This window comes from Tamandua tetradactyla, chromosome 10, assembly GCF_023851605.1.
Source record: "Tamandua tetradactyla isolate mTamTet1 chromosome 10, mTamTet1.pri, whole genome shotgun sequence".
Taxonomy (NCBI): domain Eukaryota; kingdom Metazoa; phylum Chordata; class Mammalia; order Pilosa; family Myrmecophagidae; genus Tamandua; species Tamandua tetradactyla.
The window spans coordinates 47848786-47861030 of record NC_135336.1 but is presented as its reverse complement, the minus strand read 5'-3'; the positions used below and the strand labels follow the sequence as shown (position 1 = coordinate 47861030).

Below are 12245 nucleotides of genomic sequence, written 5' to 3'. Positions count from 1 at the left end.
AATCTTTTTTTTTTAAATCTTTTTGAAAAAAGTGTATTCTTCCTATATATAATGATGTTTCATTGTGTTTCTGTATTGGTATCAATGGCATAAGAAAATACTATAGCGGGATAGAATTGATTGTTGGTTTTCAATTCATTTATGTAAATACTACTGATATTTATTTGTTCTGGTTGTTAAGAAATGTGTCATTTTTGAAGCTGGTAATATGAGGCACAATATCCATTTCTGACACTTTAAATTCTTTTTAGATGAAATTGACAGTTCTTCAATGTCAGATGATGATAGAAAAGAAGTTGTAAACATTCAAACTTGGATAAACAAGCCAGACATCAAGCATCATTTTCCATGTAAAGAAGTGAAAGAGAGTGGACACATGTTTCCTAGGTACTTTTTAAAAGTTATTATTGTTATTTTTTTACCTTTTTTGTATTGTATAATATAAAATATTTACCTGGGTACTTAAAAAAATTTTTTTTTCATACATATAAAATTGAATTTGAGAAAGTTAATAATACAAAATTGAAACTGCAGGGGAACTTTTATTTGTTCAAGTACAATAAGTTATTTCCTTCTGTCAACTTGTATGTCTTGTTTTTTAAAAGCATTTATGATTTATATATTACTTTGAAATTTTAAACCCACAAAAATTGAAGAAACAATATGTTGAACACCTTTATAAACCTCTCCTAAATTTACAAGCTGCTAATAGCTTTTCACACCCACTCCAGTTCTCTATTTATATATATATATATATATATACACACACACATGTTAATAGACACATATGCATATACTTCCCTTTGACATTGTTAGTCCATTCAAAAGGCTACAGATATGTCACTTATAGCTAAATGCTTCAGCAGAAATCTTCAAGGAATAGAAGCATTCTCCTACATAACCCCAGTACTGTTATCATACCTAGAAAAATTAGTATCATCCAACTTACAGACCATACCCACACTTTCCAGAGTGTCCCCAAATGTCTTATAGCTTTTGTCAAGGTTCATACATTTGCCTTTTATCTTTAGTCTTACCCCAGTGTACGACTCCCCCCTACCCCCCATTTTTCTTCGTGATGAATGACTCTAGAATCCAGGTCAATTGTCCTACAAAATGTCCCATATTTTGGACTTATTTGATATTTGTTTTGAAGTATTGCATAAAAATGTAAGAATATTACAATTATATTAAAAGTGAGCTGATCTACAAGCAGGTATCCATAATTAATTCTCTGTCCATCTTGCCTTCAGGATCCAGTTATAGAATACCATAAAATATGTAAGGAAGCCCAACTAATGTCTGCTGATGTTTGATATTAGGTATATGCTATGATGTGTTAAATAAGGATATAGCATCCTGGTGTTTCTATACAACCTTAATAATTTTCATTTAGTTCTGGTTTCTTGTAGTGCTTTTATAACAACCTATCAAATACATTAAGTAAAGATTTCATACTGTTTAGAGTGAGAATACTGCATATTATATTTTAGTGTGATAAATTTAGCTGTTTTTATAATGTTGAGGAGAAAAAAGACATGAAAGGGCCATTTATTATTTTTTATATTTGTGACTGTGGACAGTACTATTATGTCTCAAAGATAGTATATTCCACTAGATCAGAATATTTTATTCTAATGATTTCTATAGTGTATTGAACTTTTTATTACAAAATGTTTTAACTTTGCTTTTAAACAATTAGAGAATTATCTGTTAGTAAAACATTAATTTTGCATTTAATGAAGAAAAATTAAAAGCTTTTATTGTTAAGCATGTTTGATTTTAAATACTTTGAATATATTCTTTTAAGTTCAAAAGTAATTTCATCTAGAGTAAAATATAATTGATCCTAAAGAAGCAACAGCTATATTGAATTGCATTTCTTTAAAATTCTTGTTTTTAATACCATTTTTTTTCTCCTTCTCCAGTCATCTCTTGGTTACTGCAACGCATATGTATTGTTTAAGGGAGATTGTTTCACGGAAAGGACTGGCTTATATACAGTCTCGACAAGCACTAAATTCTGTAGTTAAAATTACGTCCAAAAAAAAACATCCTGAGCTAATTACCTTCAAGTATGGAAACAGCAGTGCTTCGGGAATAGAAATCTTGGCAGTTGAAAGGTAAAATTTTCTTAGGTTGATATCATTTGGATTACTGAAATTCTTTTTTTTTGACATGGGCAGGCACCGAGAATCAAACCCGGGTGTCTGGCATGGCAGACAAGAACTCTGCTTGCTGAGCCACTGTGGCCAGCCCCTGAACCACTTTTATTAAGAGTCTTTGCTATCTTTTTCTCCCAAATTCTTAATCACCTCTGGTTTAGCCATTAGTACATGATTTTGTAGGTACTATTTCATAAAACTTTTTGACAGAAGGGTCCTTAACAGTAATACATACCTGTGCTGCATCATATACTGGTTTGAAGTGAGGTAAGAAATTTGTCTCAGAATCTAGGTCAATAGTTTTTTTATCCTCTCCTTCGAAAATATTGCTTTTAAAAATGGTCAGTGAACTAAATAGTATACTGAGTGATGTAGTGAAGTTACAGTCTGGCAGGGCTTCTCCTTCCTCATTGTGGACTAAGCACTTCATGACTGGCACAGAGGGCACACTGTTCTCTGTATTAAACCATCTTTTATCTTATAGGTAAATATGTGGAGCCCATAGAGGTCAAATGACTTCCTAGATAATCATACTTAGCTTGTGATAAAGACAAGAATCTGTCACCTGAATCCTAATCTGTGGTTCATTCTACCTCATGTTATTTTAGGTGGATCTCCTCATAAGACTTATTATGCCTAGGACTTCTTTTATTTACAGGAATGTTTGAATAAATAGTTTAATCTGTGCTCTGAGCACTTCAAAGATTTAAAATAATCATCTTCATCTGGAGCAGAAAATTAAATCAACTTTCTTTTACCTTGCACTGACAATTAGGCATCAGAAATAATGAAATCTGTACTGTTACTCATTATAATGTTTTACTCATTAAAATATTTATTTTTAAAACCTGCTTTAATATATGTTGTAATAACAATGACTTCACATTGTGAAAATATTTAAATAATAAAGGAAATATAAAGATGTCGCCCAAACCCCACCCTTTTAACAATTTGGTGAATATCTTTTTGGATATCTTTCTGTGCATATGTTTACATGTATTCAAAACTAGATAAATGTGATATAGACTTTTTTGTATTCTGATTTTAAAAAGCTTATTACGGACAGTGCAAACGGTGGCTCAGTGGCATATTTCTCGCCTGCCATGCCAGAGACCTGGGTTCTATTCCCAGAGCCTGTCCATGCAAAAAAAAATAGCTTATTACTATAGTATGAATTATTACCATTTTGATAAATATAAATTCATAGATTTTATATAATTTGTGATAAGTATAAATTCATAACAGATACTCTGTTGTATGGATATTCTCTGATTTAGCCAATCCTCTGTTGCTTAGCATATTGTTGGCTTCCAGTTTTTCACTATTATCAAAACTTTTTCATGGGCCTTCTTTTAATCCATATTTACACACACTTGTCCAATTTCTCTTCCTGGCATAAATTCATAGAATTGACAAACGTAGACTCATAAGTCAGAGGGTACAGACATTTTAACATCACTTATAAATTATTAGTAACCAAAGAATATTTAAATTATGACTTTTCCCCATGTATGGTAGTAATTGAGAATTATTTTAAAGTTTTGCTAAAGAAATTGAAGGTTATATATAGATCAACACTTTTTTTTTTAATCCAGGCATTCTGGAAGATAGTCATAATAGTTGAAGATAAATTAGTCAGTTTCCTCTGCTCCTTACTCTTAGATGCTTGCAGTTCTCTATACCCCCTTACAGCACTTACATGTTACTTATACAATAGAATTTTTTTTTAGGTTTTATGGAAAATGTTAAATATATATAGTAGTATTTTTATGCTCCTGAAAAATAGATATTTAGTCTATATGTTGATATTTTATAATAATTTACACATATTTAGTCCTTTTTCTTATTTTAGACTATGTAACATTAATGTGCTTGGCCTCTCAGTAAAATTGGGATAACTCTACCTATTTTATACACTCTGTGACTTAAGGAAAAAATTATTTGCTCAAGGGCAAACTAATTAGAGTTCTCATTGTGGTCAAACTAATTAGAATTCTCATTGTCTTTGAGTTTAAATACTATCAGACTCTAGACTATGATCTTGAAGCTGTTTAAATTATATCTATACCAGGCAACAGATTACTATATATTTAATAATGCTTCAAAGATTTTAGCTGTGTGCTATGGTAAAATCTCATTGCTTTTAAATCTAAGTTTTCTTTCTCTCAGAATATGTTTTTGAGTATATGGAGATAAGTTATGAGGAGTATATAGGAGGGTATCTCTCTAGCTTGTGGGCCAGGAAAAGCTTTTTTTTAGTTGTCGTCTAAGCTGGATTCTGAAGAAAAAACAAGTAATTCAGTGTTGCTATAGATAAGGCATCTTGAATTAGAGGAAGAGCAAAAACAGGAAGATGAAGTCCCTGTATGCCCAACTTGTCAGTTTGTATTTTATCCTGAAGGTTTAAGAAACTTAACAGGGAGTGATTAATGAGATGTGCAATTTAGAAAGATCACCTCAGCTGCCTGAGGAAGATGGATTGCAAGAGAGCAAGACCAGACATAGATAGACACTTTAGGGATGCTTTAGCAATAGTGATGGAAAAAATAAGTATGCATTTGAAAGACAGTGAATATGTAGAATTCATAGTAGATAGATTAGATAAAGGTGGGTGAGAAAAGAAAGGGTTAATCAAATTGCTTGCCAGGTTTCTGAATTGGGTATTTGAATAAAGAACAATGCCAGTCACTAAGTTGGGGAACTCAGGAATGGAAGTTGAGTAGCATGACATTTATTTAAAGGTTTTGAGCCCAAGGGAAAAAAACTACACTGGAGCTGTCACTTTTGGATAGATCTATGGAGATGGTATGTGAGCCATGTAAGGAAGAGGATTGAGAAATTCCTGGAAAGTACAGTTAAGTGATTTTCTGAGAAATTACATACTGGAAAGTTGTGTCATTCACTCTTCTGAATTTCTTAATTATTTCATATATTATTGGCCACAAAGTAGAACAGTGTCATCTTTCTAAGTAAGGCTTTAATCTAGATGTAGATATATATAATTGTTTTAAAAGCTATGAGGTCATCATTCAAGGGAAAAAGATAAAGCACCTGCTTTATTGAAGTACTTTCTGGCATGTTTTATCAACACAGGAAGTTTTATTTTGTAACTGTATGTTGAGAAGAGAGTGACTTTGGTTTTAAATAAAAATAGAAAATGGAAACAATCTGAAGTACTTCTAAAGTAAATTCAGTATCTGAGATAAAGTATCTGAAGCTCACTGGGAGCCTTACACTTTATTACTGAAACCAAAATCCACTGGTGAGGCTGGAAGAACATGTGCTATTTGGGTCATTTTATTTGTCTCTTGAACATCAAGCTTAATATCAGTAATAAACATTTTAATTAAAGTGAGAGATCCTTGGTGATCTGAGTAGGAAATTCTTTTTCTGTTCCCACCTTTCCTCTAAATAATAATAATAATAACCTCTGTAAATTTTGATTACCAGGAGTTTTATAACACTGTATTAATTTAAAAAATATCTATTTTTGTTTCTTAGGTATTTGATTCCAAATGCAGGAGATGCTACCAAAGCCATAAAACAACAGATTATGAAAGTTTTGGATGCTTTGGAAAGTTAATGTAAAAGAAAATTATTTTAAAAGAAATTAAGGCAACCAAGAGAAACAAGGACATATTTTTCTGACTGAATACTAACCAGAGACCTTTCGTTTGCTCATGGGAGTGCTTGGATAGCAGGACTAAAGGAAGTGTAAATTATTATAATCAATCTCTGAACAGTTATAAAAACTAATTTTCTTTTGCAGTTTTGCTTTTGTAAAATGATTTATTATAAAGGTCAGTTATTAAGTGACTTTGAAATAACTGACCCTGTGCCCACAAGGACTAAGGGTGCAGAATGCAGTTCTGTTTTGAAGAGCTGTTTTAAGGGAACATGCTTCACTTTCAGGTTTAAAACAACCATAATCATAAATATTTGCAATGTCTTCACTGAAAATTAGAGATAGAATTAGATGAAGAGGACCACCACTCTTTTTGCTACATTTAGTTTTATCCACTGAGCAATAACAGAAACTAAAAAGTATTTACGTAGTTTAACAATTAACTTGCCGTTTCTGTTCATCTTAAAGAGTGAAAATTTTAATGAAATGGATGAAGTTTCTAGCCAGTTTAGAAATGCAGCCCGGTTAGAGAAATTTGAAACATCATTTTCTAAATCACCTTTGCACCATTAGCTAATAATTTGAATACTTAATGCTTCAGAAATACCATACTAGCCTTCATCCTAATGGTTCCTAAAGAGCATTTAAAAGCATTATAACAAGTAAGTAGGCATGTTAAGATTAAAATTAACATTAGAGGAACAAGATTTTATCTGTTAAAATGTCTTTATTGGTCTTTATTACAAGTGGAATATTTGATTTTGGATATTTCAGAGCAAGTGTTTCCCAGATATTGGTTTATCATCTTTGAGACAATGTTCTCTGATCACACTAACATCTGCTTAAAAGCCTAATAATCAGAGAAGCTACATAAACCACAATTGTTTTTATCATCGCTTTCTGAAATTTTTCTTTTGATTTTGTCTTCTCTTATTAAAGTTGCAGTGGTATCAAAATATTTTTCTCTCTTAATATGGCAAAACAAAAATAGTTTGCTTTATATTGCAGCTTTCTCAATTTATTTTACTGAGGTCCATAGTTGACACATTGGTGAGAAAAATCCAGAAATGCATCTAGAGCCATGGAATGACTTTTTGTAAAATCTCTTTTGGATGTAGTAAATCTAAGACAAATCTGCCATGTCATTAAATATAATGGATTATCTCTAAGGGTTGATAGGAGAAATATTTAGATGTACCCCAATAACAGCTAGTTATTTTAATTTACTTAATGGAAATCAAGTGAATAGTTAAAGCAACATAATTCAATAAATTTTATTCTAATATCTAAATAAAAATTTGAGTGGTTGAAGACATTTGCATGAAATTGCAGCTGGTGCAAATAAATATATGATATTTGTAACTCCCCCTTACAACTGTTTTATTGCATTTTTTCCTTTTCTGGCACTTCTTTAAAAATGTCCTGAGGTCTGATTTTTGGCCAATTGCAGCCATGGGACTTTTTTCATATTATGTAAAGTAAAGTGTTACTGTTTATAAATTGCAATTGTAAATAAACCAGTACAGTTTGCTCAAAGTGTTTTTCTTAACGAAAATGTCTCTCTTCCTTTCTTTTGTAAATCTCTGTAGATGTCACAAACATTAGAAAATTGAATATTAGCCTTTTAGTAGAATTTAATGTTCAGATTTTAGGTTTGTAAGTATTAGATTTCTCTTTATGTTTGTCTATATGTAAAGGGGAAGATGTTTATGTAGATGTCCTTAAATTCCAGCTGTAGTAAATTACTGACTACCTCCAACTTTGATCTTCTTTTCAAGATTACTTTCTGAGTCCCTTGTTATCCCAAATCTTTTGTGTATCCCTATGAATTTTAGAATCAGCTTGCCAGTTTCTGTAAAACAGACACCAAGATTTTGATAGGGATTATGTTGACTTCGTAGATCAGTTTGGGGAGTATTGCCATCTTAGTAATAGAAGAGTTAATATGAAATGATGTCTTCAAGGTTCATCCATTCCTTTTTAAGCATTCCTTTTTAATGCTGAATAATATTACATTGTACATATAAACCACATTTTATATGAGTTAATATGAGCTCTTCTATTCCATGAACATGGAATGTCTTTCCATTTGTTTAGGTCTTTAATTTTTTTGGGTGACGTTTCAGTTTTTAGTGGACCGGTCACCGGTCTAGCACTTTTGTTATATTTGTTCCTAAAGATTTTATTATTTTTTGATGCTATTTTAAAAGAAATTTTCTTAATTTCATTTTCGGATGGTTCATACTAGTGTATGGAAATACAATTATTTTTGTATATTGATCTTGTGTTCTGCAACCTTGCTGGTCTTTTATTCTAGTACCTATTTTTGTTTATTCCTTAAGATTTTCTTGATACACTTTCATGTCATCAGTGAAGAAAGAAAGTTTTACTTCTTCCTTTCCAATCTAGATTCTTTTATTTGTTTTTCTTGCTTTATGGCCCAGGCTACAACTTAACAGTACAATGTTGAATAAAAGTGTGAAGAATGGACATCCTTGTCTTTTCATGATCCTAGGGGACAACATCCAGTCTTTTATCACCATGATGTTAGCTATGGGTTTTTTGCAGATGGTTTTTATCAGGTTGAGGAATTTCTATTTCATTCCTGGTTTGTTGAGTGTTTTGTCAGGAGGGAATGTTGGATTTTTGTCAGATGGTCTTTTTTGCATCTATTGAAGTTACTGTGGATTTTCTCCTTTATTCTGTTAATATACTGCATTACACTTCCTGTGCCTCTAGTAATCTCTAACCAACTTTGTTTATGAATTTGCTTGTTACAGATATCTCATATTCATGTGGAATCACATTTGTTCATTGTGACTGGCTCATTTCCCATAACATGAAGTCTTCAAGAATCGCTCTGTATTGTAGCATGTACCTGAACTTTATTTCTTTCTACAGCTCAGTGCTATTCCATGTATGTGTGTACATCATTTTGTTTGTGCATTCATCTGTTGGTGAGCACTTGGGTTTTTTTCCCTCTTGTGGGTATTGTGAATAAAAATTATGAATATTGGTATACAAGTAAGATTTTTAGGATGACTTTTCTTGATGAATTAGGAAATATGTTTTGCCTATAGAAAATAAATAAACACTGGTCATTATATCTTGGGCAATACTAAATATATATATATATATATATATATATATATATATATAAAGAGAGAGAGAGCATTAATATTAATTGGTTAAATAATTTTGCATTTAAGGGATAAGTCCCCCTGGTACATGGTGTATAGTCCCTTTTTAAAAAAAAGTTTTTTTTAATTAGAGAGGCTGTAGGTGTACAGAAAAATCATGCAGAAAATACATATTTTCCATATATATACCCCTGTCCCCCATTATTAACACTTTGCATTAGTGTGGTACCTTTGTTACAGTTGATGAAAGAATATCATAATTGTACTAATAATTATAGTCCATAGTTTACATGGACCATATACCATCCTATCAACACTTTGCATTTGCTTTAATTTCACGAAAGAACATTTTTATAATTGTACTATTAACTATAGCCCTTCATTTTAATAGGGTTCATTGTGTTGTACAGCCCTATGTTTTCTCTGTAAATTTTTATTGTTGTATCATACATATAATCTAAAATTCTCCATTTTTGAGCACATTCACATATATAATTCAGTGCTGCTAATTACATGCCACCGTCTATTTCCAAAACTTTACAGTCAACCCAAATAGAAATCCTGTACAATTTAAGCATTAACCCCAACCCCTCCCCCCCAACCCAGTCTCTGGTAATCTCTATTCTAGATTCTGACTATGCATTTACTTTTTAATATGAGTGAGATCATACAATATTTGTCCTTTTGTGTCTGACTTATTTCAGTCAAAATGATGTCTTCAAGGTTCATCCATTCCTTTTTAAGCATTCCTTTTTAATGCTGAATAATATTACATTGTACATATAAACCACATTTTATTTATCCATTCACCAGTTGATGGACACTTAGGTTGCGTCTATCTTTTGGCAGTTGAATTAATGCCCCTATGAACATCAGTGTGCAAATATCTGTTCAAGTCTCTGCTTTCAGTTCTTTTAGATGTATGCCTAGTAGTAAGATCACTGGGTCATTTAATAATTCTATATTTAGCATTCTGAGGAACTGTCAAACTGTCTTCGACAGTGGCTGCTGCCAGCAATGAATGAGTGTTCCTGTTGCTACGCTTTCTCTCTGATGCTTGTGATTTTGTTTTTTGTTTTTTTAATAGTAGCCATTCTCGTGGCTGTGATATGATACCTTATTGTTTTGATTTGCATTTCCCTAATAGCTTGTGATTTTGAACATCTTTTCATGTGCTTTTCAGCCATTTGTATATCCTCTTTGGAGAAATGTCTATTCAGGTCTTTTGCCCATTTTTATTATTGGATTGTTAGTCATTTTGCTGTTAAGTTGTAGGATTTCTTTATATATTCTGGATATTAAACTCTTATCAGATATGTGGCTTCCAAATATTTTCTCCCATTGAATAGGTTTTCTTTCAGTTTTATGATAAAGTCCTTTGCACAAAAGTTTTTTATTTTGATGAGGTCACATTTCCTTTATTTTTTCTTTTGTGGCTTCTGCTTTGGGTGTAAAGTCTAAGAAACTAATGCCTGACACAAGATTCTGAAGATGCTTCCCTATGTTATCTTCTAGGAGTTTATAATACCAGATCTGATATTTAAGTCTTTGATCCATTTTGAATCAACTTTTGTATATGATGTGAAATAGGGGTCCTCTTTCATTCTTTTGCATATAGATAAAAGTTCACCTAGCATCATTTGTGGACGAGACTATTCTTTCCCAATTGAGTGGCCTTGCAGGCTTATCAAAAATCATCTGGCCATAGGGCGGGCCATGGTGGCTCAGCAGGCAGAGTTCTTGCCTGCCATGCCGGAGACCTGGGTTCAATACCCAGTGCCTACCCATGTAAAAAAATAATAATAATAAAAAGAGATTAAAGAAATGAACTGACCATACATGTGAGGGTCTATTTCTGAACTCTCAGTTTGATTCTGTTGATCAATTATATCTACCCTTGTGACAGTAACATGCTGTTTTGACCACTGTAGTTTGTAATATGCTTTAAAGTCAGAAAGTGTGAGTGCTCTAATTTTGTTTTTTTTTCAATGTTTTGGCTATCTGGGATCACTTTTCCTTTCAAATAAGTTTGATAATTGGCTTTGCCATTTCTGCAAAGTAGGCTGTTGGAATTTCTATTGGGATTGTGTTGAACTGATATCTAAACAGTATTTAGTCTTCCAGACCATGAACATAGAATGTCCTTCCATTAATTTAGATCTTCTTTGATTTCTTTTAGCAGAGTTTTGTAGTTTTCTGTCCTTGATTAAATTTATTCCTAAGTATTTGATTCTTTTAGTTCTTACTGTAAATGAAATTTTTTTTGTTGTTGGTTTCCTCTTTATGGCTCAGTACTAGCATATAGAAACATTACTGATTTTTGCATATTGATCTTGTACCCTGCCACCTTGTTGAATTCATTTATTAGCTATAGTAATTTTATTATAGCTTTTTCAGGACTTTCTACATGTAAGATCATTTCATCTGCAAATAATAAGTTTTACTTCTTTCTTTACAATTTGCATGCCTTTTATTTCTTTTTCTTTCCTAATTTTTCTGGCTAGAATTTCCAGTACAATGTTGAATAACAGTGGTGAAAGTGAGCATCTTGTCTTGTTTCAGATTGTAGAAAGCTTTCAGTCATTCACCATTGAGTATGATGTCAGCAGTAGGTTTTTCATATATGTACCCTTTATCATGTTGAAATTTTCTTCTATTCATATTTTTCTAGTGTTTTCTAGTGTTTCAAGAAAGGATGCTGAATTTTGTTAAATGCCTTTTCTGCATTGATTGAGAGGATCATGTGAGTTTTTCCTTTGTTCTGTTCATGTGTATTGCATTAATTCATTTTCTTATGTCAAACCAGCCTTGCATAAGAGGGATAAATCCCACTTAGTTATGGTGTATATTTCTTTTAATGTGTTGTTGGATTCATTAGCTATTGTTGATGATTTTTACATCTATATTAATAAACTGGTCTGTAATTTTTTATTGTATCTTTATATGGTTTTGGAATAAGAATGATGTTGGCCTCAGGATAAAATAGGTAATGTTCCTCCTATTCAGCTTTTTGGAAGTGTTTGAGCAGAATTGGTATGTATGCTTCTTAAAGTGTTTGATAGATTTCACCTGTGAAGTCATCTAGTCCTGGGCCTTTCTTTGTCAGGGTTTTTTGATGACTGGTTCAGTCCCTTTACTTGTAATTGGTCTGTTGAGATCCTCTGTTTATTATAGAGTCAATTAAGTTTATTCATTTGTTTCTGTGAATTTGTCCATTTCTTCTAAGTTGTTTAATTTGTTAGCATATAGTTGTTCATAGTATCCTCTTATTATCATTTTTGTATATGTAGGGTTTGTAATAATTTTTTAATTTTA

General features: G+C 31.7%; 1 protein-coding gene across 3 annotated transcripts in view; it reads left to right on the top strand.

Moving 5' to 3' along the window:
* The window catches only part of TBC1D23 (TBC1 domain family member 23), a 70190-nt gene extending 63089 nt beyond the window's left edge, over positions 1-7101 (top strand). For all 3 annotated transcript variants that reach the window (XM_077118599.1, XM_077118600.1, XM_077118598.1), the window contains 3 exons: positions 252-387; positions 1929-2123; positions 5667-7101. In XM_077118599.1, the coding sequence (XP_076974714.1) occupies positions 252-387; positions 1929-2123; positions 5667-5748 (413 nt within the window). In that variant the 3' untranslated portion in view covers positions 5749-7101. The remainder of the gene's footprint in view (positions 1-251; positions 388-1928; positions 2124-5666) is intronic.
* The last annotated feature ends 5144 nt before the right edge of the window (positions 7102-12245 follow it).